The sequence below is a fragment of the Vigna umbellata genome, chromosome 2, assembly GCF_029865625.1.
Source record: "Vigna umbellata cultivar VRB3 chromosome 2, Vumbellata_1.0, whole genome shotgun sequence".
NCBI lineage: Eukaryota > Viridiplantae > Streptophyta > Magnoliopsida > Fabales > Fabaceae > Vigna > Vigna umbellata.
The window spans coordinates 40878711-40904045 of NC_142166.1; the positions used below are offsets into that span (position 1 = coordinate 40878711).

The 25335-nt window shown below is 45.0% G+C and overlaps 2 protein-coding genes and 1 long non-coding RNA gene across 3 annotated transcripts; 1 reads left to right on the forward strand and 2 right to left on the reverse strand.

Annotated features, from left to right (window-relative positions):
- Nucleotides 1–8313: 8313 nt before the first annotated feature.
- On the reverse strand, nt 8314–11668 carry LOC148204010 (uncharacterized). Its single transcript, XM_088106831.1, has 2 exons — nt 8443–11668; nt 8314–8329 (listed from the first exon to the last, which is right to left on the reverse strand). Exon 1 carries the CDS (start codon nt 11261–11263, stop codon nt 9983–9985), a length of 1281 nt encoding a protein of 426 aa, XP_087962957.1. The 5' UTR covers nt 11264–11668; the 3' UTR covers nt 8314–8329; nt 8443–9982.
- Nucleotides 11669–12084: 416 nt separating this feature from the next.
- Nucleotides 12085–12774, forward strand: LOC148204011 (uncharacterized). Its single transcript, XM_088107829.1, has 2 exons — nt 12085–12411; nt 12553–12774. The coding sequence occupies exons 1-2, from the start codon at nt 12085–12087 to the stop codon at nt 12772–12774; spliced, it is 549 nt and encodes a 182-aa protein (XP_087963955.1).
- A 2972-nt stretch (nt 12775–15746) lies between these two features.
- Nucleotides 15747–19298, reverse strand: LOC148204012 (uncharacterized). Its single transcript, XR_015784349.1, has 2 exons — nt 18680–19298; nt 15747–16031 (listed from the first exon to the last, which is right to left on the reverse strand). It is a non-coding gene; the product is annotated as an uncharacterized LOC148204012 (long non-coding RNA).
- Between the last annotated feature and the right edge of the window lie 6037 nt (nt 19299–25335).

Sequence of the window (25335 nt, forward strand, 5' to 3'; positions counted from 1 at the left end):
ACATCCACACGGATGATCATTGCAATGACAAGACGGACGTACAAGGACAATGGACAACACAAGGAAAACGAAAGGGTAAGCTTACGTAATTTAACTCATGCATCAACATACAATTCCAGGTAAACAGTTCAACATACTTGCATATCTCAACATACACATTCATTACATAACAACCCACTTTAACGTACTCACTAAATAAAACTCAACACGACTGACTGTCCGGACTGTATGAACTCTGTGTAGCTTCGGTGTTCGTGCACCCGGGTGATGTAGTAACTGGAACTCTCATCAGCTGCCACCCGAGGTTAATCCTATCTGTCCAAATAACTATCAGGACTAGGACCTCCTGCCGTTCCCACACATGATGTACCCCCTCTACGTGAGGACGAGTACTCACGGAACATCAGGATGAACAACCGGCTAAGCTTACCACATTCATACATTACAAATCTTAATAATCAAGTTCTGAGTCGTTCCTCCCCGGAACGCTCTTTCAAAAATCATAACTTTCCATTCATCTCATATACTCTTCATCATTCACTATTCATCATGTATTTATACTTTCATTTCATCTCATATACTCTTCATCATTCATTTTTCATCATTCGTAAGAAAACCATCAAAAACGAACGTTCTGTCCCCAATAAGTCCGAGGACGAACGCTGTGAAATGAGACCCAAAAGGGACGCTCGTTCGAATCAAAGAACGAACGCTAAAAGCGAGACCAAAAGACGCTCGTTCGGAGCGAAGACCGAACGCTAAAAGCGAGACCAAAAGACGCTCGTTCGGAACGAAGACCGAACGCTAAAAGCGAGACCAAGAGACGCTCGTTCGTAACACAGACCGAACGCTAAAATCTGCAGAAAATTCCAATAGTACTGTTCATTGGACGAACGCTCAGCATAAGGCCGAGCCTTACTTTGAGCGAGCGCTCGGTTTAAGACCGAGCCTCATTTATAGCAAACGCACGGTATGAGACCATCCGTCACTTTGAGCGTACGTTCAGTGTAAGACCGAACGCTTTCCACAACGATCGTCCGGTGTGAGACCGAACGTTCAATAACTTAAATTAACAGATATTGATAAATAAACTAAAGCATATTTGGAGAAGTAATACGGACGGGAACATGCACTGTTTACACATAATTATACAAGTACAAAAGAGAGAAATTTATCAAAAATATCAGATTCAACCAGTCAAGACCGAACGCTCAAACAGAGTGTTCTGGGATGAGGACGTTCGTCCACAGCCAGGGAATTTTATCATGTTGGACAACAAAAACCGAACGGTCAGATACCGTCTCAGTAACGAACGTAAAATATCATGGGAATTAAAAAGAGATTATCAAACAGTGCTTGGCCGAACGCTCAAGCATGGCAATTTAGGACGAGGACGTTCGTCCTTAAACAGTGATTTATCAAAATGACAGGATCAACATTTCAAACCTTTTATCAGGGGAAAAACCGAACGGTAAATGACTGTTCAGTACGAACGCACATGTTCATAAAGTCCTCTTAGAATTCATTTTTCATTTCCAGTTCATTTTTCATAGTTCCACTCGTTCACATAAAGAAAATCTCATTTTCATCCAAGCAACGAACGTTCATGCATCTAAATCACATCCAAATCAACATATAATATTCTCATACTTTCAAAATAACGAACGTTCATGCAAATCAGTCATGGCAACATCATACAGTGAAATAACGAACGTTCATACCATCATTTATATCATTCATCATGCAGTACTACCATACGGTAAAATAACGAACGTTCACACATGACATGCCTCAAAACAGTTAAATTAAGTAAGCTTCCCTTACCCGGAAATGACGGACGTTCACAGATTCTCTACTCAAATTCCAATAACTAGCGCTCGTTAATCCACTGTTCAGACGAACCCCAATAATGAAAAATCAGAACCGCTCTACTCTAAGAAATACGAACGTACAACTCAAACACAGCTAAGGACGAACGTCAGAGAGGAAGGAAGAACCTACCAGCTTCACCAGTCGAACGTTCTCTCTGGAATTCCTACGCCGAGCGTCCTTCAATCTTGCAGGAGTGTGTAACGGAGGAGGTGCAGTGGTGGTTTCTTAGAGAGAGAAGGGTGCAGAGAGTGTAGAGAGAAGGAGGAGAGAATTGACGCACGTTCAGCTGGCCGACACACTGTTCCCCACTACCGGACGTCCACTCTGCGCTCGCCACGTGTAATCCACCACGCCGAACGCACGTTCACAGCCTGGCAGTCGGCGCTCCACTGACGCTGCTGACTCACCCGGACGTGTGGCGGACGCCTATACAGTCTCCAGATCCCTCTCATTCCGGTGTATGTTCGATTCATCCGTGTACCCCTTCCACCCGAAGCTGCCAGGAGCCGCTCCTTGTCTGTGCCCCTGCACCATGCTTCTTGCACCGGCGTCACTCCCCGCCCTCGTCTCCGTGCCCGGGTGTCACATGCCCACCAGCTTCCGTCTGGTTCGTCCTCGAACCACATCGTACTGGGAGAGGCTAGGCTCTGATACCATCTGTAACGTCCCGGCAACTCGCAGGGACCGTTGACTGCCCCCACAGATCACCACCAGGCTTTCCAGTGTGCTTTGTCCTCACTCGCACACTTTCTGGGAGAACTTCCCAGAAGGGATCTGGAGTACATGGATGAATCGAACATACACCGGAATGAGAGGGATCTGGAGACTGTATAGGTATGGGACTATACGGTTGAAGGATAGCTTAAAGGAATTGATTTGACTACTCATATCACCAAAATGCATTTGCTTTTCGGTAGCCTGACTCATAAGAACTCTATGGTTAAGCGTGCTTAGCCTGGAGTAATTCTGGGATGGGTGACCTTTTGGGAAGTTTTCCCAGAAAGTGTGCGAGTGAGGACAAAGCACACTGGAAAGCCTGGTGGTGGTCTGTGGGGGCAGTCGACGGTCTGGACAGCAGGGATCAGTAAGATGTTTTAAGTGTGGAGGACCACACTACAGATCGTCGTGTCCTCTGTTGGAGGGAGTAAAATACTGCACTCGCTGTAGAAGAAATGGTCACATGGAGCACGAGTGTAATATGGGCGGGCGAGCCGTAATGAGGCCGCCAAATGCCGGGAGGATGCAACAGGATCGGGGTGGAAGAGCACAAGCGGTTGGTCGTGTTTACGCTATAACAGGCGCCGAAGCTGCCAGTTCAGGTACGCTCATCACCAGTACATGTTTATTATTTGGGAAGCCTTGCTGTGTGTTGTATGATTCGGGGGCGACACATTCCTTCATCTCGAAGGCGTGCGTCGAAAAATTGGGTATAGCCGAACGCGAGATGCAGTTCGACTTGGTAGTATCAACCCCAGCGGCAGGTGAGGTTAGGACGTCTACTGTATGTGTTAAATGTCCTATAGAGGTTGAGGGGCGTAATTATAAGGTGAATCTCATCTGTCTACCCTTGAAAGATCTAGAAGTAATCTTAGGAATGGATTGGTTGACTACCAACCGCATTCTCATAGATTGTGGTGCAAAGGAATTGGTGTTTCCGGACGAGTATGAAGTGGATCTATTAGTGACGCTCGGTCAACTGAAAGAAGACATCGTGGATGGCGCCAGTTGCTTTCTGATCATGACGCATTCGGACGAACGATTTGAAGATTTGAATCATGAGCAATCGTCCAATAAACTGAATGGAGGACGATCCGTCGTGGATGAATTCCCTGATGTATTTCCTGATGAAGTGCCTGGATTACCTCCCCCACGCGAGGTGGAATTTACTATCGACCTAGTGTCGAATGCTGGACCTATCTCTATTGCACCCTATCGGATGTCGCCAGCAGAGTTAGCTGAACTCAAGGAGCAGATTGAAGAGTTAATGGACAAGTAGTTTATCAGACCAAGCGCATCACCTTGGGGAGCGCCGGTACTCTTAGTAAAGAAGAAGGATGGCAGTTCACGTCTCTGCATTGATTACAGACAGTTAAACAAGCTGACTATCAAAAACAAGTATCCTTTGCCTCGGATAGACGACCTGCTAGATCAATTACATGGCGCGGTCATATTTTCAAAGATTGATTTACGGTCGGGATATCATCAGATTCGGGTGAAGGAAGAAGACATCCAGAAGACAGCCTTCCGATCTCGATACGGGCACTACGAGTATGTAGTAATGCCGTTCGGTGTGACAAACGCCCCAGCAATATTTATGGACTACATGAATCGTATCTTCAGACCGTATCTAGACAAGTTCGTAGTCGTCTTCATTGATGACATTCTTGTCTATTCCAAAAGCTATGAAGAGCATGAAGATCACTTGAGGATCGTTCTAGGTGTGCTAAGAGAAAAGGAGTTATATGCCAAATTCTCTAAATGTGAATTCTGGATGAAGGAAGTACCATTCTTGGGACACGTGGTTTCAGCTGGAGGAATCTCAGTGGATCCGACTAAAGTGCGAGCAGTGTTGGAATGGGAGAGTCCACGTTCGGTAACTGAAGTTCGCAGTTTTGTGGGACTCGCGGGATACTATAGACGGTTCATTGAAGGATTTTCCAAAATAGTAGCTCCGCTTACTCAGCTGACCAGAAAGGATCAACCGTTCGCTTGGACCGATCGGTGTGAAGCGAGTTTTCAAGCATTGAAGGAGAAGTTAACGAGTGCCCCAGTATTAGTCATTCCTGACACGTCCAAACCGTTCGAAGTATATTGTGACGCGTCTCATCAGGGTTTGGGCTGTGTACTCATGCAAGAAAAGAGGGTGGTTGCGTATGCTTCTCGACAACTGAAGGTTCATGAGAAAAACTACCCAACTCACGACTTGGAATTAGCGGCAGTCGTCTTTGCTTTGAAGATCTGGAGATCACGTCTTCCTTAGACTACATCCAACCACTGGAGTGGGGAGAGCCATTCGACCCAAGAAGTTGTCTCCCAAGTTCATCGGACCTTATCAGATCTTGAGGAAGATCGGACCAGTCGCATACGAGTTATCCTTGCCGCCTCAGTTATCCAACTTGCATCCAGTCTTCCACGTTTCTCAACTCCGGAAGTACGTATCCGATCCATCGCACATACTGGAGTTGGAAGACATTCGTCTTCGTCAAGACCGTACACTAGAAATGCAACCCGTTAGAGTTGAAGATAGCAACACCAGGTACTACAAGGATAAAGCTGTCAGATTGGTGAAAGTCGTATGGGATGAAAAGACGGGCGACTCTACTTGGGAAGTAGAAGATGCTATGAAAGATTTGTATCCCCATCTGTTCGAGACTCCGTCCTAATTTTCGAGGACGAAAATTTTTGTAGTTGGGGGGAATGTGAGGACTTAAAAAAAAAAAAAAAAAAAAAAAACGTGCGTCCACGTGGCGGCGGGAGAGCGCGCCACATCAGCAGACTGCATGGCCGACAACAGTGCCCGACAGCCACTGACGGACGCCAGCCGCCACACGTCCGGGTGAGTCAGCAGCGTCAGTGGAGCGCCGACTGCCAGGCTGTGAACGTGCGTTCGGCGTGGTGGATTACACGTGGCGAGCGCAGAGTGGACGTCCGGTAGTGGGGAACAGTGTGTCGGCCAGCTGAACGTGCGTCGGCGATGGTGGAAGACGCGTGGCAACAGTACAGTGGTCGACCGTCCAGAGTGGGTTGGTGTAGTGCGTCCGGCCGAGCGCGCACTGGCATAGTGGAGACGTGCGTTCGGCTGAGTGGAGCACTCACCTCCTAATTTAATTCTGATAGATCTCTCTCTTCACCCTCTTTCCCATTTCTCAGACTCAATTCTCTCCTCCTTCTCTCTACACTCTCTGCACCCTTCTCTCTCTAAGAAACCACCACTGCACCTCCTCCGTTACACACTCCTGCAAGATTGAAGGACGCTCGGCGTAGGAATTCCAGAGAGAACGTTCGACTGGTGAAGCTGGTAGGTTCTTCCTTCCTCTCTGACGTTCGTCCTTAGCTGTGTTTGAGTTGTACGTTCGTATTTCTTAGAGTAGAGCGGTTCTGATTTTTCATTATTGGGGTTCGTCTGAACAGTGGATTAACGAGCGCTAGTTATTGGAATTTGAGTAGAGAATCTGTGAACGTCCGTCATTTCCGGGTAAGGGAAGCTTACTTAATTTAACTGTTTTGCTGTATGTGTGGGTGTGAACGTCCGTTATTTTACTGTATAGATGCATGATGAATGACATTGATGTATGCTATGTGAACGTTCGTTATTTGGCTGCATGAAAGTAATGCATGATGTATGAATGATGGTATGAACGTTCGTTACTTTGATTGTATGAAGCTGTTATGCTTGATTTATGTTGAACGTTCGTTTTTATGGAATGAGAATGATATATGATTGAGTTACATATTATGCATGAGATGTTGGATAGAATGAGATATATGAAATTTGAGAGTTTGGAATGATATGAACGAATGAGATGATATGATTTTTCTGAGAAATGAATCTTCCATGAACAGTTGTACGTTCGTTCTGGACGGTCATTTACCGTTCGGTTTTTCCTTAGAAAAATGTTTGGAATGTTGATTCTATCATTTGACTAACTCTGTGGTTGAGGACGAACGTCCTCACTGGTTGAGCGTTCGGTTCGGCACTGTTGAATCTTGTACGTTTGATAAACTTCTTTCTTTTTGTACTCATATATATATATATATGTAATAGTGCATATTCCCGTTCGTATTACTCCTCCAAACTTCTCTTAGTTTATTTTCAAGATTTATCAATCTGAGTTACTGGACGTTCGGTTTTTACACCTGACGTTCGCCCAGAATAGCGTTCGGTCTTACACTGGACGATCGTACTGGAAGGCGTTCGGTCTTACACTGAACGTACGCTCAAAGTGTCGTTCGGTTTCATACCGAGCGTTCGTCATAAATGAGGCTCGGCCTTATAATGGGCGTCCGCCCGAAATAGTGCTCGGTCTCCAACTGAGCGTTCGTCTAAATAGTGCTCGGTTTTGCAAAGAGCGTTCGTCCAAATAGTGCTCGGTTCTGAAATGAGCGTTCGTCTAAATAGTGCTCGGTTTTGAAAACTGAGCGTTCGTCCTAAATGACGCTCAGTATTATTTTTAGCGCTCGTTCTCTTTTCCCACTAAATAGCGTTCGTCCAATGAACAGTATTAGACTTGGACATTTTTGAACTTAAACCGTTCGTTCTTTGATTCGAACGAGTGTCCTTTTGGTTTCACTTACAGCGTTCGTCCTCGGTCTTTGGGGACAGAACGTTCGGCTTTTGGTGATTTTCTTATGAATGATGAAAATGATTATGGAATGATGAATAGTGATTGATGAACAGTAAGTGAGAGGAAATGAAAATATGAATGTTTGATGAATAGTGAATGATGTACAGTATATGAGATGAAATGAAAGTATGAATGTTGAACGAGCGTTCCGGGGAGGAATGACTCTTGGATGATTATGAGAATTTGTAAAGTATGACCGTGGCCAGACTTAGCAGGCGATTCGATCCTGATATTCCGTGACTACTCGTCTTCACATAGAAGGGGTATGTCATGCGTGGGAATGGCAGGAGGTCCCCGTCACATAACTGTAATTTGGACGGAACCGTCACATAACTGTAATTTGGACGGAATGGACTAACCTCGGGTGGCAGCTGATGAGAATGCCAGTTACCACACCACCTGGGTGCGCGATCGTCGTAGCTACACGGGGAAATCTTACAGTATGGACAGTTGTGTTGAGTTTTATTTTCGGATGTGTGTTAAAATATATTGATAGGTGATGAATGCGTACGTTGATATGTATGTGTGAAATGAACTGTTTACTGGAACTTATATGTTGATGCATGAGTTAAATTACGTAAGCTTACCCTTTCGTTTTCCTTGTGTTGTCCATTGTCCTTGTACGTCCGTCTTGTCATTGCAATGATCATCCGTGTGGATGTGAGCAGAAGGAGACGAGCGTTTGGAAGAGGCGCTGAATGAAGAGAACTTGGTTGAAGTCGAAGTGAAGACCGAGCAGTGAGACGCTCGGCTGGTAGTGTAGTAGTTGGATTCAGTGGTCGTTCGACCACCTTATGTTTGCATTTTAAGATTACGACCGTTCGGTAATTCCCTTTGTAAGCCGTTCGGTCAAGATTTCATGTACCGTTCGTTTTAAATTTGTAACCTTTATGTATGGACGTTCGGCTTTTGCGCGTTCGTCCTTATTGCTGTAAGATTGTACTCAAGGACGTTCGTCCTTGAGCGATCGTTTGGTTTTTTTTTTTTATTTCTAGTGGAAAAACTGTTTGGATTATTATTAAATGTGATTTTCTGATTTTATGGTTTAATACTGTATTTTTGGGATGTCACATTAGCTACTCAAATTCCAACAACTAGCGCTCGTTAATCCACTGTTCAGACGAACCCCAATAATGAAAAATCAGAACCGCTCTACTCTAAGAAATACGAACGTACAACTCAAACACAGCTAAGGACGAACGTCAGAGAGGAAGGAAGAACCTACCAGCTTCACCAGTCGAACGTTCTCTCTGGAACTCCTACGCCGAGCGTCCTTCAATCTTGCAGGAGTGTGTAACGGAGGAGGTGCAGTGGTGGTTTCTTAGAGAGAGAAGGGTGCAGAGAGTGTAGAGAGAAGGAGGAGAGAATTGAGTCTGAGAAATGGGAAAGAGGGTGAAGAGAGAGATCTATCAGAATTAAATTAGGAGGTGAGTGCTCCACTCAGCCGAACGCACGTCTCCACTATGCCAGTGCGCGCTCGGCCGGACGCACTACACCAACCCACTCTGGACGGTCGACCATTGTACTGTTGCCACGCGTCTTCCACCATCGCCGACGCACGTTCAGCTGGCCGACACACTGTTCCCCACTACCGGACGTCCACTCTGCGCTCGCCACGTGTAATCCACCACGCCGAACGCACGTTCACAGCCTGGCAGTCGGCGCTCCACTGACGCTGCTGACTCACCCGGACGTGTGGCGGCTGGCGTCCGTCAGTGGCTGTCGGGCACTGTTGTCGGCCATGCAGTCTGCTGATGTGGCGCGCTCTCCCGCCGCCACGTGGACGCACGTTTTTTTTTTTTTTTTTTTTTTTTTTTTTTTTTAAGTCCTCACATTATGCAACAACTACCAACATACAGAAAATCCAACTCCCCTTACCTCTTGAAGACCTCCTAGCAATCTTGAATGCAGTAAAGCTCTGGACGTTCTCTGCCTCACCTCTGGATGCAGCACCCAACACTTCACTTGAATCTACCTTCCTCAAGCTTGCAGCTGCAACGCCGGACGACCTCTGTCTCACTTCTCCCAAATCTGCAGCAAGCTTCCTCTCCTTCTCCAAGTGCCGAACCCAACCCCTTCATACCCAAAGTTCTTTCCTTTTTGAAGAAAGAAACGATGCACTCCTCAGCCTATCAAAACCTCAACTGTCCCACTCTCCATCCCCAGTGCTCAAACCACTAGGAAAAGTGATGATGGTGCTTGGAGCACTTCCTGGTGACTGGAATACTCTAAGGTGGGAAGACCCACCACTCACCTTTGCTTCCCACTGAAAACCACTAGCCGCCCACTACCAAGCTGCAGCCGTTCCCATTTTGAGCTTCTTCTCCCACTAAAAAAATGCAGCCAATTATAAGTCCTACCCTACCATTTCCACTACAGCCGCTCCCCCTCACTTTCCCTGCCAAAATGGACGCTCGGTCCTCACATTCTCCCCAACAACAAAAATTTTCGTCCTCGAAAATAGGGCTTAACAGAATAAGTGGGGGTAAGCTTCTCTCATCTCGTCCTCTAACTCCCAGGTAGAGTCGCTTGTTCTACCATCCCAGATGACCTTGACTCGCTTGACAGTTCATCCTTAATCCTTACTGGTTGTACTTGAACTGACAAATCTTCTCTTAACGTCAAGCATTGTCCTAAGGTGATCTTCAGGCTCACGTGAAGGAGGTAAACCAGAAACTTCTTCACGAAACCTACTGCGAGACTTACACTCCAACTCTCCCGTGCCGCATGCTTCGAAACTTGAGTCGCTTCGACCGGTGTTAACACTAAGAAGCAACTAACACCTTCCAGGGGGGTCTTGCTTCACGATGCCGATCGACAAAGTCTTCATCCGGAAAACGACATCTCCTTATCATCGCAGTTGATAAGGATGCGCTTGATGGATAGCCAATCCATTCTCGAAATACTTCTAATCCTTGCAAAGGTAAACTGATGAGATTTACCTCGAACCGACGTCCCTTTACGACATTCGGATAACGGACACACACAGAGGAAGTCCCAATTAATCCTGATGTTGGTGTAGACACCAAAAGGTCAACACCTAACTCTTCTACAGACATACCCAAATTTTCAACACCTGCCTTCGCTATGAAGGAGTGTGTTGTCCCCAAATCCAAAAGCACAACACAAATCACACCAAGAAATGAACAACTACAAATGAGGATGTTACCTGAGTTGACCGCCTCTGATCCAACCAAGGCATAGACTCTGCCCACCGTCGGAGTTCTGCCACCTTCCCTGGGTGGAGGCAAACCAGTCCTTTGTGCCTGAGGTCCTGATCCTACTGCAGAAGTACACTCATCAGCAAAATGCCCCTCCTTCCCGCACTTAAAACACTTCACTGCTCTTCTTCTACTAGGGCAGTTGTTCCGGTAATGAGGTCCTCCACATTTAAAACATTTAACGTTGCCGGATGGCCTGGATGGTCCTGACTGTACCGATGGTTGATAGGATGGACCCTTAGACCCAGAAGAGAAGGATGGTCTAGCGTATGGCTTCTTCTTAATGCTAATTCCACCACGAGATCCAGATGGTCCCTCACTTCTAGCAGGCTGATCCTGCTGTCCTTCAGATTCACTCTTCGTCTTCACACTGTTCCACCAATGTCCTGCTTCACCTATCAGCAAGTATTGGGTGTAGGCCAGCTTCTTCTCATCAGGACATCCCTTGGCTTCGAATATCCTCTCCATGTCCCCAAACCAGTGATCGGCTTCATCAGGGCTACACTTACCAGTGAATCTCGCTGGGCGATGTTGCAGAAAACTCTCCAAACTCCACTCTTGCGCAGGAATAATAACGGAAGAAACGCTTGGAGGAGTCCTAGCATTAGTCATAAATTCCGTCAACTCCCTCTGAGTGTTCTCGGAAGACACTCTCGCATTCTCTGCCGATACCCTTGCGGCTTCAAGATTTTGCAATGCAAAGGTATTCTGTTGAACCAACGCAGCATTTTGCTGTTGCAACGTCTGGAGCACCTCATTCAGCATCTGATTAGAGTCAAGTTGATCGACTCGCGGAGGAGAACGATGAGGAGACGTGGGTGCCATCTTCTGTTCACACAGAAAGAAAGATCATTAGCCTGACTTAAATTAACACAACCTCTTACGCGAGACCAGAGTACACAATCACAAACGAAGCACACCCACAACCTACCGGTTTCTAAGGAAAGAACTACTCCTCAATCCCTTCTTCTTCTACTTCCTATCAGAATAACGATTTCCCATGGTCCACTTATTTCTTTCTTAACTTAAGATTTAAACCATCTATCACTTCTCTTATTCAGATTCCAACCATCACTGATATACTATACCTAACTCATTTTTCAAACCTTGTTACAACCATGCTTATCCAAAGCTTCTCTAAATCTAACCTCTGAACTTCTTGCGAACGTACGATGCAAGATCTTGTGACTTTGTCTTCTTGAAATTTTCTTCACCCATAACATTTCTTCCAACTCTAATATCTTCACTAGCCCTCCGAAGCTTAACTTTTAGTCTTCTAACTTTTATCTTCGAGGCAAGAACTTGTCTCAACGGTTAAACCAATTCCACTAAAAGTATACAACTCAAGTTGTCCTTGAATATGCATTCCTCTACTACTCTAGGGCACAACACACCACCACAAAAACAAGAACCAGACAGGAAGTACTACAGGAAATAACACTAAAACTCTAACTCTTTCTTACCTCAAACCTTCAGAATTAAGAAAGGAAAATCATCTACGATGAAAGTCATGAGTGTGCACCCTCATTACTCTTATCAAGACATTTTCTGTTCTCAAAACTTCTAGTTAGATACACACCTTATTATATAGACTCGGAGGAAAAGGTAGGTCATACCATTTACACTCAATTCTTCACAGAGAAGACATGGGCGTCTGGGATGAAGTGTTACCTTTAGTGGATTTCACCTACAGTAGTAGCTTCCAAGCCAGTATAGGAATGGCTCCCTTTGAAGCTCTGTATGGGAGAAAGTGTCGAACGCCTTGGTGTTGGTTACAGGAAGGAGAAAAGGTCTTAACTGGACCAGAGCTCATTCAGCAGATGACTGAGAAGGTGAAATTGATCCAAGAAGGGCTGAAGGCATCTCGAAGCGGACAGAAGTCATACGCTGATAAAAGAAGAAGGCCGATAGAATTCAATGCCGGAGATCACGTTTTCCTCAGACTACACCCAACCACTGGAGTTGGGAGAGCTGTTCGACCCAAGAAGTTGTCTCCCAAGTTCATCGGGCCCTATCAGATCTAGAGGAAGATCGGGCCAGTCGCGTACGAGTTATCTTTATCGCCTCAGCTATCAAATTTTCATCCGGTCTTTCATGTTTCTCAACTCTGGAAGTACGTATCCGATCCTTCTCACGTATTGAAGTTAGAAGATATTCGTCTTCTTCAAGACCGTACGCTGGAGATGCAGCCGGTACGCATTGAAGATAGCAACACCAAAGTACTAGCAGGAAGATTGGTGAAGGTCGTCTGGGACGAGAAGACGGGCGACTCTACGTGGGACGTGGTAGATGCCATGAAGGATTTGTATTCCCATCTATTCGAGACTCAGTCCTAATTTTCGAGGACGAAAATTTTTGTAGTTGGGGGGAATGTCAGGCCTCAGAAAATAACGTGCGTAGTGGAGTCCACGTGGCAGCAGGAGGACGCGCCACACCAGCAGGGCACATGGACGACAGCAGCGCCTGACAACCACTAACGGACGCCAGGTGCCGCACATGGAGGTGAGTCAGGAATGTTGGTGGAAAGCTGACTGGCATGGTGCGAACGTGCGCTGCAGAAGGGACGTCCGGCATGGGCAGTCAGGAAGAACGTGCGTCGACGGTAGTGGAAGACGCGTGGCAACTGTAGAGTGGTCGACCGTCCGTTATGGGCTGTCAGAGGCGTGGTGGAGTGCGCTGGCGAGTGCGGACGTGCGCTGGCAGAGTGGAAAGTAAATCTGAGAATTTGAATTAATTCCCCACTTCCCCTGCACGTCCCTCTCTTTCCCATTTCTCAGACTCAATTCTCTCCTCCTTCTCTCTACACTCTCTGCACCCTTCTCTCTCTAAGGAACCACCTCTGCACCTCCTCCGTTCTACACTCCGACACTGCTGAAGGACGCTCGGCATAGGAATTCCAGAGAGAACGTTCGGCTGGTGAAGCTGGTAAGTCCTTTCCTTCCTCTCTGACGTTCGTCCTTCGTGCATGAAAACTATGTTTGAATTGTACGTTCGTTATTCTCTTAGAGTAGAGTGGTTCTGACTTTTGGTGTTGGGGTCGTTCGCTCGTACAGCGGATTAACGAGCGTTGGCAAGTAGGATTTGAGTGGAGAAGCGTCTGTGTGTGTCTGTGAACGTTCGTTCATTTCCGGGTAAGGGAAGCTTACTTAATTTAACTGTTTTGTTGTATGTGTGGGTGTGAACGTCCGTTATTTTACTGTATAGATGCATGATGAATGACATTGATGTATGCTATGTGAACGTTCGTTATTTGGCTGCATGAAAGTAATGCATGATGTATGAATGATGGTATGAACGTTCGTTACTTTGATTGTATGAAGCTGTTATGCTTGATTTATGTTGAACGTTCGTTTTTATGGAATGAGAATGATATATGACTGAGTTACATATTATGCATGAGATGTTGGATAGAATGAGATATATGAAATTTGAGAGTTTGGAATGATATGAACGAATGAGATGATATGATTTTTCTGAGAAATGAATCTTCCATGAACAGTTGTACGTTCGTTCTGGACGGTCATTTACCGTTCGGTTTTTCCTTAGAAAAATGTTTGGAATGTTGATTCTATCATTTGACTAACTCTGTGGTTGAGGACGAACGTCCTCACTGGTTGAGCGTTCGGTTCGGCACTGTTGAATCTTGTACGTTTGATAAACTTCTTTCTTTTTGTACTCATATATATATATATGTAACAGTGCATATTCCCGTTCGTATTACTCCTCCAAACTTCTCTTAGTTTATTTTCAAGATTTATCAATCTGAGTTACTGGACGTTCGGTTTTTACACCTGACGTTCGCCCAGAATAGCGTTCGGTCTTACACTGGACGATCGTACTGGAAGGCGTTCGGTCTTACACTGAACGTACGCTCAAAGTGTCGTTCGGTTTCATACCGAGCGTTCGTCATAAATGAGGCTCGGCCTTATAATGGGCGTCCGCCCGAAATAGTGCTCGGTCTCCAACTGAGCGTTCGTCTAAATAGTGCTCGGTTCTGAAATGAGCGTTCGTCTAAATAGTGCTCGGTTTTGAAAACTGAGCGTTCGTCCTAAATGACGCTCAGTATTATTTTTAGCGCTCGTTCTCTTTTCCCACTAAATAGCGTTCGTCCAATGAACAGTATTAGACTTGGACATTTTTGAACTTAAACCGTTCGTTCTTTGATTCGAACGAGTGTCCTTTTGGTTTCACTTACGTCCTCGGTCTTTGGGGACAGAACGTTCGGCTTTTGGTGATTTTCTTATGAATGATGAAAATGATTATGGAATGATGAATAGTGATTGATGAACAGTAAGTGAGAGGAAATGGAAATATGAATGTTTGATGAATAGTGAATGATGTACAGTATATGAGATGAAATGAAAGTATGAATGTTGAACGAGCGTTCCGGGGAGGAATGACTCTTGGATGATTATGAGAATTTGTAAAGTATGACCGTGGCCAGACTTAGCAGGCGATTCGATCCTGATATTCCGTGACTACTCGTCTTCACATAGAAGGGGTATGTCATGCGTGGGAATGGCAGGAGGTCCCCGTCACATAACTGTAATTTGGACGGAACCGTCACATAACTGTAATTTGGACGGAATGGACTAACCTCGGGTGGCAGCTGATGAGAATGCCAGTTACCACACCACCTGGGTGCGCGATCGTCGTAGCTACACGGGGAAATCTTACAGTATGGACAGTTGTGTTGAGTTTTATTTTCGGATGTGTGTTAAAATATATTGATAGGTGATGAATGCGTACGTTGATATGTATGTGTGAAATGAACTGTTTACTGGAACTTATATGTTGATGCATGAGTTAAATTACGTAAGCTTACCCTTTCGTTTTCCTTGTGTTGTCCTTTGTTCTTGTACGTCCGTCTTGTCATTGCGATGATCATCCGTGTGGATGTGAGCAGAGGGAGACGAGCGTTTGGAAGAGGCGCTGAATGAAGAGAACCTGATAGAAGTTGAATTGAAGACCGAGCAGTGAGACGCTCGGCTATTAATTGTTGGCAGGGAGTGGTCGTTCGACCACCTCTAGTTTTCGTTTAAGTTGAATTCGGCCGTTCGGTATTTGTCCTGTGTAAACCGTTCGGTCAGATTTTCTTGTACGTTCGGTTTTAAATTGTAAACTCTTGTATGGACGTGCAGTTGTGCACGCTCGTCCCTAAGTGTTGTATCTGTACTCAAGGACGTTCGTCCTTGAGCGTTCGTTCGGTTTTGATTTTTTTTTTTTTTTTTTAGTGGAAAACTGTACTGAATTATTATTAAATGTGATTTTCTAAATTTATAGTTTTGACTGTATTTTTGGGATAATGTAACGTCCCAAAAATATACATCAAGTATATATATTAAAGACGTCATCATACATAATATGAGAAAGCAGTCAAGAGTAATTTTAAGGATTACAGCCATCCTCAGAATAGTGCGGGAATTACAACAAGGGTAAATGGAATGTCTCCATGAAAAACAAAGAGAATTTAAACTTAGAATACACACGAGTTTATTCCAAACATTAGGAACCACAAAGAGAAACTAGCTATACTAAACTGCAGCACTGCTGTCCCCATCAATAGTTGCTTCCAAAGTATCCTCCTCGCCATCTGCTCCCATCCAAGTGGATGATCATCGCCACAGAATCATACCCAAACAGCACACAACACAAACAATGCAAGGGTGAGCTAGATATAAAAAGCATGTTATCTCCTAGCACAATTAATTCATGCAATCATTCATAGGTTCATATAAAATAACAATTAAAGCATACTCATTGATCCATATTTCACATACTTCCATTACATGTAAACATTCATCCAAACATGGTAAATCAATATCATAAGACTTATTACATTAGACTCCGACTTGTTACTTTATATCCCGACTCGTCCGGACCAGAATGATTACCGAGCTATGGCGGGTTATGCACTCGTGGTGGCCTCTACTGCTTTGCAAAGCCATTGCCAATGGGTTTCACCCTACCACACTCACGAGGTTAGTCCGTTCCGCGCCTTGGAGCATACTGGAAGCCTCCGAGACTAGGACCTCCTGCTACTCCTCACCACATGGATCAATCCTCTCTATTTGAGAATGAAAGACCATTGGAGCGTCAGGAAAACCCCCAAGACTGAGCTACCATGCAATCATTCTGTACACCCCAAATCACCACCATGTCTCCTTTTCTTTAGGATCATGGAATTACGTCCACCACCATGTATCCCCTCCTTGAGGACCATGGAATTACGTCCACCACCATGTATCCCCGTCTTGAGGACCATGGAATTACGTCTACCACCATGTATCCCCGTCTTGAGGACCATGGAATTACGTCTGTGAATTATACTGTTACTGACAAATACCAGATATCCCCATATATTACAGTAAATCCAACACATATCATACATTCACGTAAAACACTTCATAGTATATAATTTCCAAACATTTCACGTAATTCAACTCATGAGAAAATAAATTTAAAATCCAACATTTTCAAAACACCCTTTGGACGAGCACTGTTCACTGAGCACAGTGAACGAGCGCTACAGAACGAACGCTCACTGCCGTACAATCTGGACGAACGCTCACTGCTGAGGACGAACGCTCACTGCTGAACAATCTGGACGAACGCGAACGAACGCTCAAACTGGACGAACGCTCATTACTTAAACAAACGACCGAACGCTCAACTTAACCAAAAGGACGAACGCTCAACTTTAGAATTTAAGGCCGAACGCTTTGTCCAGCCATTTGGACGAACGCTATTAACACCATAGACGAACGCTAATTACCAAACACCAGGCCGAACACTGTTTTACCAATTACCATATTGATTTAAACACTATTGGGACGAACGCTACAATTTCTAATACACTAAGACCGAACGTTCATGATCCAACCTTAAGAATATCAATTTACAACCGAACGTCCCAGATCTAAATTTAGGAATATCAATTTAAAACCGAACGCACACTAACACATCTAAACCGAACGTTTCAAGATTAAATCCTAAGAATATCAATCTAACACTGAACGCTTACGAACAACCGTACACCAAAACGGATCACTCAAGATCAAACACTGTTAAATTCAGCATCCTTAGAACGAACGTTTATACTTACTAATACACAAAGGCCGTACGTCTAAGATTCAGACTTAGAATACTAATTATAACGAACGCTCACAATCAGAATCAAACCATTACCGAACGCTCACAGAACAAAACCGAACGCTCCAGATTTAAACTTAAGACTATCAAATTATTACCGAACGTTCACATCACAATTAACCAAGGCCGAACGCTTACTAATACACCAAAACCGAACGTTTAAAGATCCAGACATAACAGTATCAACTTAAGGTCGAACGATCAAGATTAAACTTAAGAATCCATATCAAGGACGAACGACTGCAATTTCTAATACCCAATGTCGAACGCTCAAGATTACGTAAATATCAATTTAGGGACGAACGCCTAAAATTTCAAATCCCCTGTATACAGTTGGGACGAACGTCTAATATATCAATGCAAACGAACGAACGCTCGTTAACACAAAACCGAACGCTCATGCTATTTTGGCCGACCACTAATTGGTCGAGCCATTTGGACGAACGTCCAATTTGGCTCGGACGAACGCACTCCGCTGCATCTCGCGCTCGGGCGCGAGATGCTGGGCGCGGCATTTCCAGCGCCACTCGCGCCTGGCGCCTGGCACAACAGGGGCGCCGGGCGCGAATTCTGCAGAATGCAGAATTCTGCATAATTGAGTCCAGAATCTCGTTTTTTCCAATTCTAACCATTTTTATTAACTTCTAACACCCTTAATTCATGTTTTATACTAGATTGGACTTACCTAATTGATTATAACCGTTCCTTATTCCATTCTCAAGGGATTCATACTCAAATTCAACCACAAAATTCCAATTTTCACAACTTAGATACCCAAAATCCAATTCTACAACTTTGCACCTATTTTGATCAATTTGATGGCTCTAACAAGTCATAATACAGTGGGTGAAACTGTTCCAAATGCTCAATAACACTCTAGACCCCAAATACTCAAAATCACTACCTCACTTCCTCTCCAAATGACAAAAAAACTACAAAATCCTAATTTTCCTTCAATTCCAAAACATCCAAGATTTCATACATGAATCAACACATCAATTCCAGTCCAACCATACATACAACTCCAATTTTTCCAGCATCTACAACATGCAACAACTACCAACATACAGAAAATCCAACTCCCCTTACCTCTTGAAGACCTCCTAGCAATCTTGAATGCAGTAAAGCTCTGGACGTTCTCTGCCTCACCTCTGGATGCAGCACCCAACACTTCACTTGAATCTACCTTCCTCAAGCTTGCAGCTGCAACGCCGGACGACCTCTGTCTCACTTCTCCCAAATCTGCAGCAAGCTTCCTCTCCTTCTCCAAGTGCCGAACCCAACCCCTTCATACCCAAAGTTCTTTCCTTTTTGAAGAAAGAAACGATGCACTCCTCAGCCTATCAAAACCTCAACTGTCCCACTCTCCATCCCCAGTGCTCAAACCACTAGGAAAAGTGATGATGGTGCTTGGAGCGCTTCCTGGTGACTGGAATACTCTAAGGTGGGAAGACCCACCACTCACCTTTGCTTCCCACTGAAAACCACTAGCCGCCCACTACCAAGCTGCAGCCGTTCCCATTTTGAGCTTCTTCTCCCACTAAAAAATGCAGCCAATTATAAGTCCTACCCTACCATTTCCACTACAGCCGCTCCCCCTCACTTTCCCTGCCAAAATGGACGCTCGGTCCTCACATTCTCCCCAACAACAAAAATTTTCGTCCTCGAAAATAGGGCTTAACAGAATAAGTGGGGGTAAGCTTCTCTCATCTCGTCCTCTAACTCCCAGGTAGAGTCGCTTGTTCTACCATCCCAGATGACCTTGACTCGCTTGACAGTTCATCCTTAATCCTTACTGGTTGTACTTGAACTGACAAATCTTCTCTTAACGTCAAGCATTGTCCTAAGGTGATCTTCAGGCTCACGTGAAGGAGGTAAACCAGAAACTTCTTCACGAAACCTACTGCGAGACTTACACTCCAACTCTCCCGTGCCGCATGCTTCGAAACTTGAGTCGCTTCGACCAGTGTTAACACTAAGAAGCAACTAACACCTTCCAGGGGGGTCTTGCTTACAAATTTAAAACGAACGGTACATGAAATCTTGACCGAACGGCTTACAAAGGGAATTACCGAACGGTCGTAATCTTAAAATGTAAACATAAGGTGGTCGAACGACCACTGAATCCAACTACTACACTACCAGCCGAGCGTCTCACTGCTCGGTCTTCACTTCGACTTCAACCAAGTTCTCTTCATTCAGCGCCTCTTCCAAACGCTCGTCTCCTTCTGCTCACATCCACACGGATGATCATTGCAATGACAAGACGGACGTACAAGGACAATGGACAACACAAGGAAAACGAAAGGGTAAGCTTACGTAATTTAACTCATGCATCAACATACAATTCCAGGTAAACAGTTCAACATACTTGCATATCTCAACATACACATTCATTACATAACAACCCACTTTAACGTACTCACTAAATAAAACTCAACACGACTGACTGTCCGGACTGTATGAACTCTGTGTAGCTTCGGTGTTCGTGCACCCGGGTGATGTAGTAACTGGAACTCTCATCAGCTGCCACCCGAGGTTAATCCTATCTGTCCAAATAACTATCAGGACTAGGACCTCCTGCCGTTCCCACACATGATGTACCCCCTCTACGTGAGGACGAGTACTCACGGAACATCAGGATGAACAACCGGCTAAGCTTACCACATTCATACATTACAAATCTCAATAATCAAGTTCTGAGTCGTTCCTCCCCGGAACGCTCTTTCAAAAATCATAACTTTCCATTCATCTCATATACTCTTCATCATTCACTATTCATCATGTATTTATACTTTCATTTCATCTCATATACTCTTCATCATTCATTTTTCATCATTCTTAAGAAAACCATCAAAAACGAACGTTCTGTCCCCAATAAGTCCGAGGACGAACGCTGTGAAATGAGACCCAAAAGGGACGCTCGTTCGAATCAAAGAACGAACGCTAAAAGCGAGACCAAAAGACGCTCGTTCGGAGCGAAGACCGAACGCTAAAAGCGAGACCAAAAGACGCTCGTTCGGAACGAAGACCGAACGCTAAAAGCGAGACCAAGAGACGCTCGTTCGTAACACAGACCGAACGCTAAAATCTGCAGAAAATTCCAATAGTACTGTTCATTGGACGAACGCTCAGCATAAGGCCGAGCCTTACTTTGAGCGAGCGCTCGGTTTAAGACCGAGCCTCATTTATAGCAAACGCACGGTATGAGACCATCCGTCACTTTGAGCGTACGTTCGGTGTAAGACCGAACGCTTTCCACAACGATCGTCCGGTGTGAGACCGAACGTTCAATAACTTAAATTAACAGATATTGATAAATAAACTAAAGCATATTTGGAGAAGTAATACGGACGGGAACATGCACTGTTTACACATAATTATACAAGTACAAAAGAGAGAAATTTATCAAAAATATCAGATTCAACCAGTCAAGATCGAACGCTCAAACAGAGTGTACTGGGATGAGGACGTTCGTCCACAGCCAGGGAATTTTATCATGTTGGACAACAAAAACCGAACGGTCAGATACCGTCTCAGTAACGAACGTAAAATATCATGGGAATTAAAAAGAGATTATCAAACAGTGCTTGGCCGAACGCTCAAGCATGGCAATTTAGGACGAGGACGTTCGTCCTTAAACAGTGATTTATCAAAATGACAGGATCAACATTTCAAACCTTTTATCAGGGGAAAAACCGAACGGTAAATGACTGTTCAGTACGAACGCACATGTTCATAAAGTCCTCTTAGAATTCATTTTTCATTTCCAGTTCATTTTTCATAGTTCCACTCGTTCACATAAAGAAAATCTCATTTTCATCCAAGCAACGAACGTTCATGCATCTAAATCACATCCAAATCAACATATAATATTCTCATACTTTCAAAATAACGAACGTTCATGCAAATCAGTCATGGCAACATCATACAGTGAAATAACGAACGTTCATACCATCATTTATATCATTCATCATGCAGTACTACCATACGGTAAAATAACGAACGTTCACACATGACATGCCTCAAAACAGTTAAATTAAGTAAGCTTCCCTTACCCGGAAATGACGGACGTTCACAGATTCTCTACTCAAATTCCAATAACTAGCGCTCGTTAATCCACTGTTCAGACGAACCCCAATAATGAAAAATCAGAACCGCTCTACTCTAAGAAATACGAACGTACAACTCAAACACAGCTAAGGACGAACGTCAGAGAGGAAGGAAGAACCTACCAGCTTCACCAGTCGAACGTTCTCTCTGGAACTCCTACGCCGAGCGTCCTTCAATCTTGCAGGAGTGTGTAACGGAGGAGGTGCAGTGGTGGTTTCTTAGAGAGAGAAGGGTGCAGAGAGTGTAGAGAGAAGGAGGAGAGAATTGAGTCTGAGAAATGGGAAAGAGGGTGAAGAGAGAGATCTATCAGAATTAAATTAGGAGGTGAGTGCTCCACTCAGCCGAACGCACGTCTCCACTATGCCAGTGCGCGCTCGGCCGGACGCACTACACCAACCCACTCTGGACGGTCGACCACTGTACTGTTGCCACGCGTCTTCCACCATCGCCGACGCACGTTCAGCTGGCCGACACACTGTTCCCCACTACCGGACGTCCACTCTGCGCTCGCCACGTGTAATCCACCACGCCGAACGCACGTTCACAGCCTGGCAGTCGGCGCTCCACTGACGCTGCTGACTCACCCGGACGTGTGGCGGCTGGCGTCCGTCAGTGGCTGTCGGGCACTGTTGTCGGCCATGCAGTCTGCTGATGTGGCGCGCTCTCCCGCCGCCACGTGGACGCACGTTTTTTTTTTTTTTTTTTTTTTTTAAGTCCTCACATTCCCCCCAACTACAAAAATTTTCGTCCTCGAAAATTAGGACGGAGTCTCGAACAGATGGGGATACAAATCTTTCATAGCATCTTCTACTTCCCAAGTAGAGTCGCCCGTCTTTTCATCCCATACGACTTTCACCAATCTGACAGCTTTATCCTTGTAGTACCTGGTGTTGCTATCTTCAACTCTAACGGGTTGCATTTCTAGTGTACGGTCTTGACGAAGACGAATGTCTTCCAACTCCAGTATGTGCGATGGATCGGATACGTACTTCCGGAGTTGAGAAACGTGGAAGACTGGATGCAAGTTGGATAACTGAGGCGGCAAGGATAACTCGTATGCGACTGGTCCGATCTTCCTCAAGATCTGATAAGGTCCGATGAACTTGGGAGACAACTTCTTGGGTCGAATGGCTCTCCCCACTCCAGTGGTTGGATGTAGTCTAAGGAAGACGTGATCTCCAGCCTCGAACTCCAATGGCCTTCTTCTTTTGTCAGCGTATGACTTCTGTCTGCTCCGAGATGCCTTTAGCCTTTCTTGAATCAATTTCACCTTCTCAGTCGTCTGCTGAATGAGCTCTGGTCCAGTTAAGACCTTTTCCCCTTCTTGAAACCAACACAATGGCGTTCGACATTTCCTGCCATACAGAGCTTCAAAGGGAGCCATTCCTATGCTGGCTTGGAAACTGTTGTTGTAGGTGAATTCTACCAAGGGTAAGACTTCATCCCAGACGCCCATGTGATCTAGGACACACGTCCTCAATAAGTCTTCAAGCGTCTGAATGGTTCTCTCGGACTGACCGTCCGTCTGAGGATGATAGGCCGAACTCATTTGAAGTTTGCTACCGAGCTCACTTTGTAACGATCGCCAAAACCGAGAAGTAAACCGTGTGTCTCGGTCTGAAACAATGCTAGACGGAACTCCATGTAGACGAACGATCTCCTTGATGTAAAGTTTAGCCAGGTTCGTCATTGACATCTTCAGATTGACTGCTAGGAAATGAGCACTCTTCGTCAGCCGATCCACAATTACCCATACGGAATCATGATTCCTGACCGTTCGAGGTAAGTGAGTCACGAAGTCCATTGCAATGCCGTCCCACTTCCATTCTGGAATCTCTAACTGCTGAAGTAGACCGCCAGGCCTCTGATGTTCAGCCTTGGCTCGTTGGCACGTTAAACAAGATGCCACAAAACGTGCAACATCACTCTTCATTCCTGGCCACCAGAACGACTTCCTGAGATCTTGATACATCTTAGTCATACCAGGGTGTATGCTAAGACGGCTGTGATGTCCTTCCTCAAGAATGATTCTTTTCAACTCGCCATCATTCGGAATGCACGTTCTATCCATGTAGCGTAACATACCATCAGTTCCAGTGTTAAAATGTTTTGCTTGCTCTGTACCGAGTGCGCTTAAGATCTTCACTAACTCTTCATCTTCTCGCTGCTTCACTCTGATCCGGTCGAATACGTCACTAGAGATTCTAAGAGTACAGCATTTGATAACATTCGGTTGCAAGTCAAACTGTAACCTTAGATCTCTAAAACTTTCTACCAAACTCAACTCTCGGACCATCATGGAGGAGACGTGAACTACTTTTCTGCTTAAAGCATCTGCTACCACATTTGCTTTTCCTGGATGGTAGAGTAGTTCAAAGTCGTAATCCTTCAAGAACTCCAGCCAACGTCTCTGTCTCATATTCAGCTCTTTCTGATCAAACAGGTACTTGAGACTCTTGTGATCACTGAATACTTGGAATGTCGATCCATACAAGTAGTGTCTCCAGATCTTCAAAGCAAAGACGACTGCCGCTAATTCCAAGTCGTGAGTTGGGTAGTTTTTCTCATGAACCTTCAGTTGTCGAGAAGCATACGCAACCACCCTCTTTTCTTGCATGAGTACACAGCCCAAACCCTGATGAGACGCGTCACAATATACTTCGAACGGTTTGGACGTGTCAGGAATGACTAATACTGGGGCACTCGTTAACTTCTCCTTCAATGCTTGAAAACTCGCTTCACACCGATCGGTCCAAGCGAACGGTTGATCCTTTCTGGTCAGCTGAGTAAGCAGAGCTACTATTTTGGAAAATCCTTCAATGAACCGTCTATAGTATCCCGCGAGTCCCACAAAACTGCGAACTTCAGTTACCGAGCGTGGACTCTCCCATTCCAACACTGCTCGCACTTTGGCCGGATCCACTGAGATTCCTCCAGCTGAAACCACGTGCCCCAAGAATTGCACTTCCTTCATCCAAAATTCACATTTTGAGAACTTGGCGTACAACTCTTTCTCTCTTAATATGCCTAGAACGATCCTCAAGTGATCCTCATGCTCTTCATAGCTCTTGGAGTAGACAAGAATATCATCAATGAAGACTACTACGAATTTGTCTAGGTACGGTCTGAAGATACGATTCATGTAGTCCATGAAAACTGCTGGTGCATTTGTTACACCGAACGGCATTACTACATATTCGTAGTGTCCATAACGAGACCTGAAAGCTGTTTTCTGGATGTCTTCTTCCTTTACCCGAATTTGATGATATCCCGATCGCAAATCAATCTTGGAAAATACGGTCGCACCATGTAACTGATCCAGTAGGTCATCAATCCTAGGTAGCGGATATTTGTTCTTGATGGTTAGCTTGTTCAGTTGCCTGTAATCAATGCAAAGACGAGAGCTGCCATCCTTCTTTTTCACTAAGAGTACCGGCGCTCCCCAAGGTGATACGCTTGGTCTGATAAACTGCTTATCCATTAACTCTTCAATCTGTTCCTTGAGTTCAGCTAACTCTGCTGGCGACATCCGATAGGGTGCAATAGAGATGGGTCCAGCATTCGACACTAGATCGATAGTAAATTCTACCTCGCGTGGTGGAGGTAGTCCAGGAACTTCATCAGGAAATACA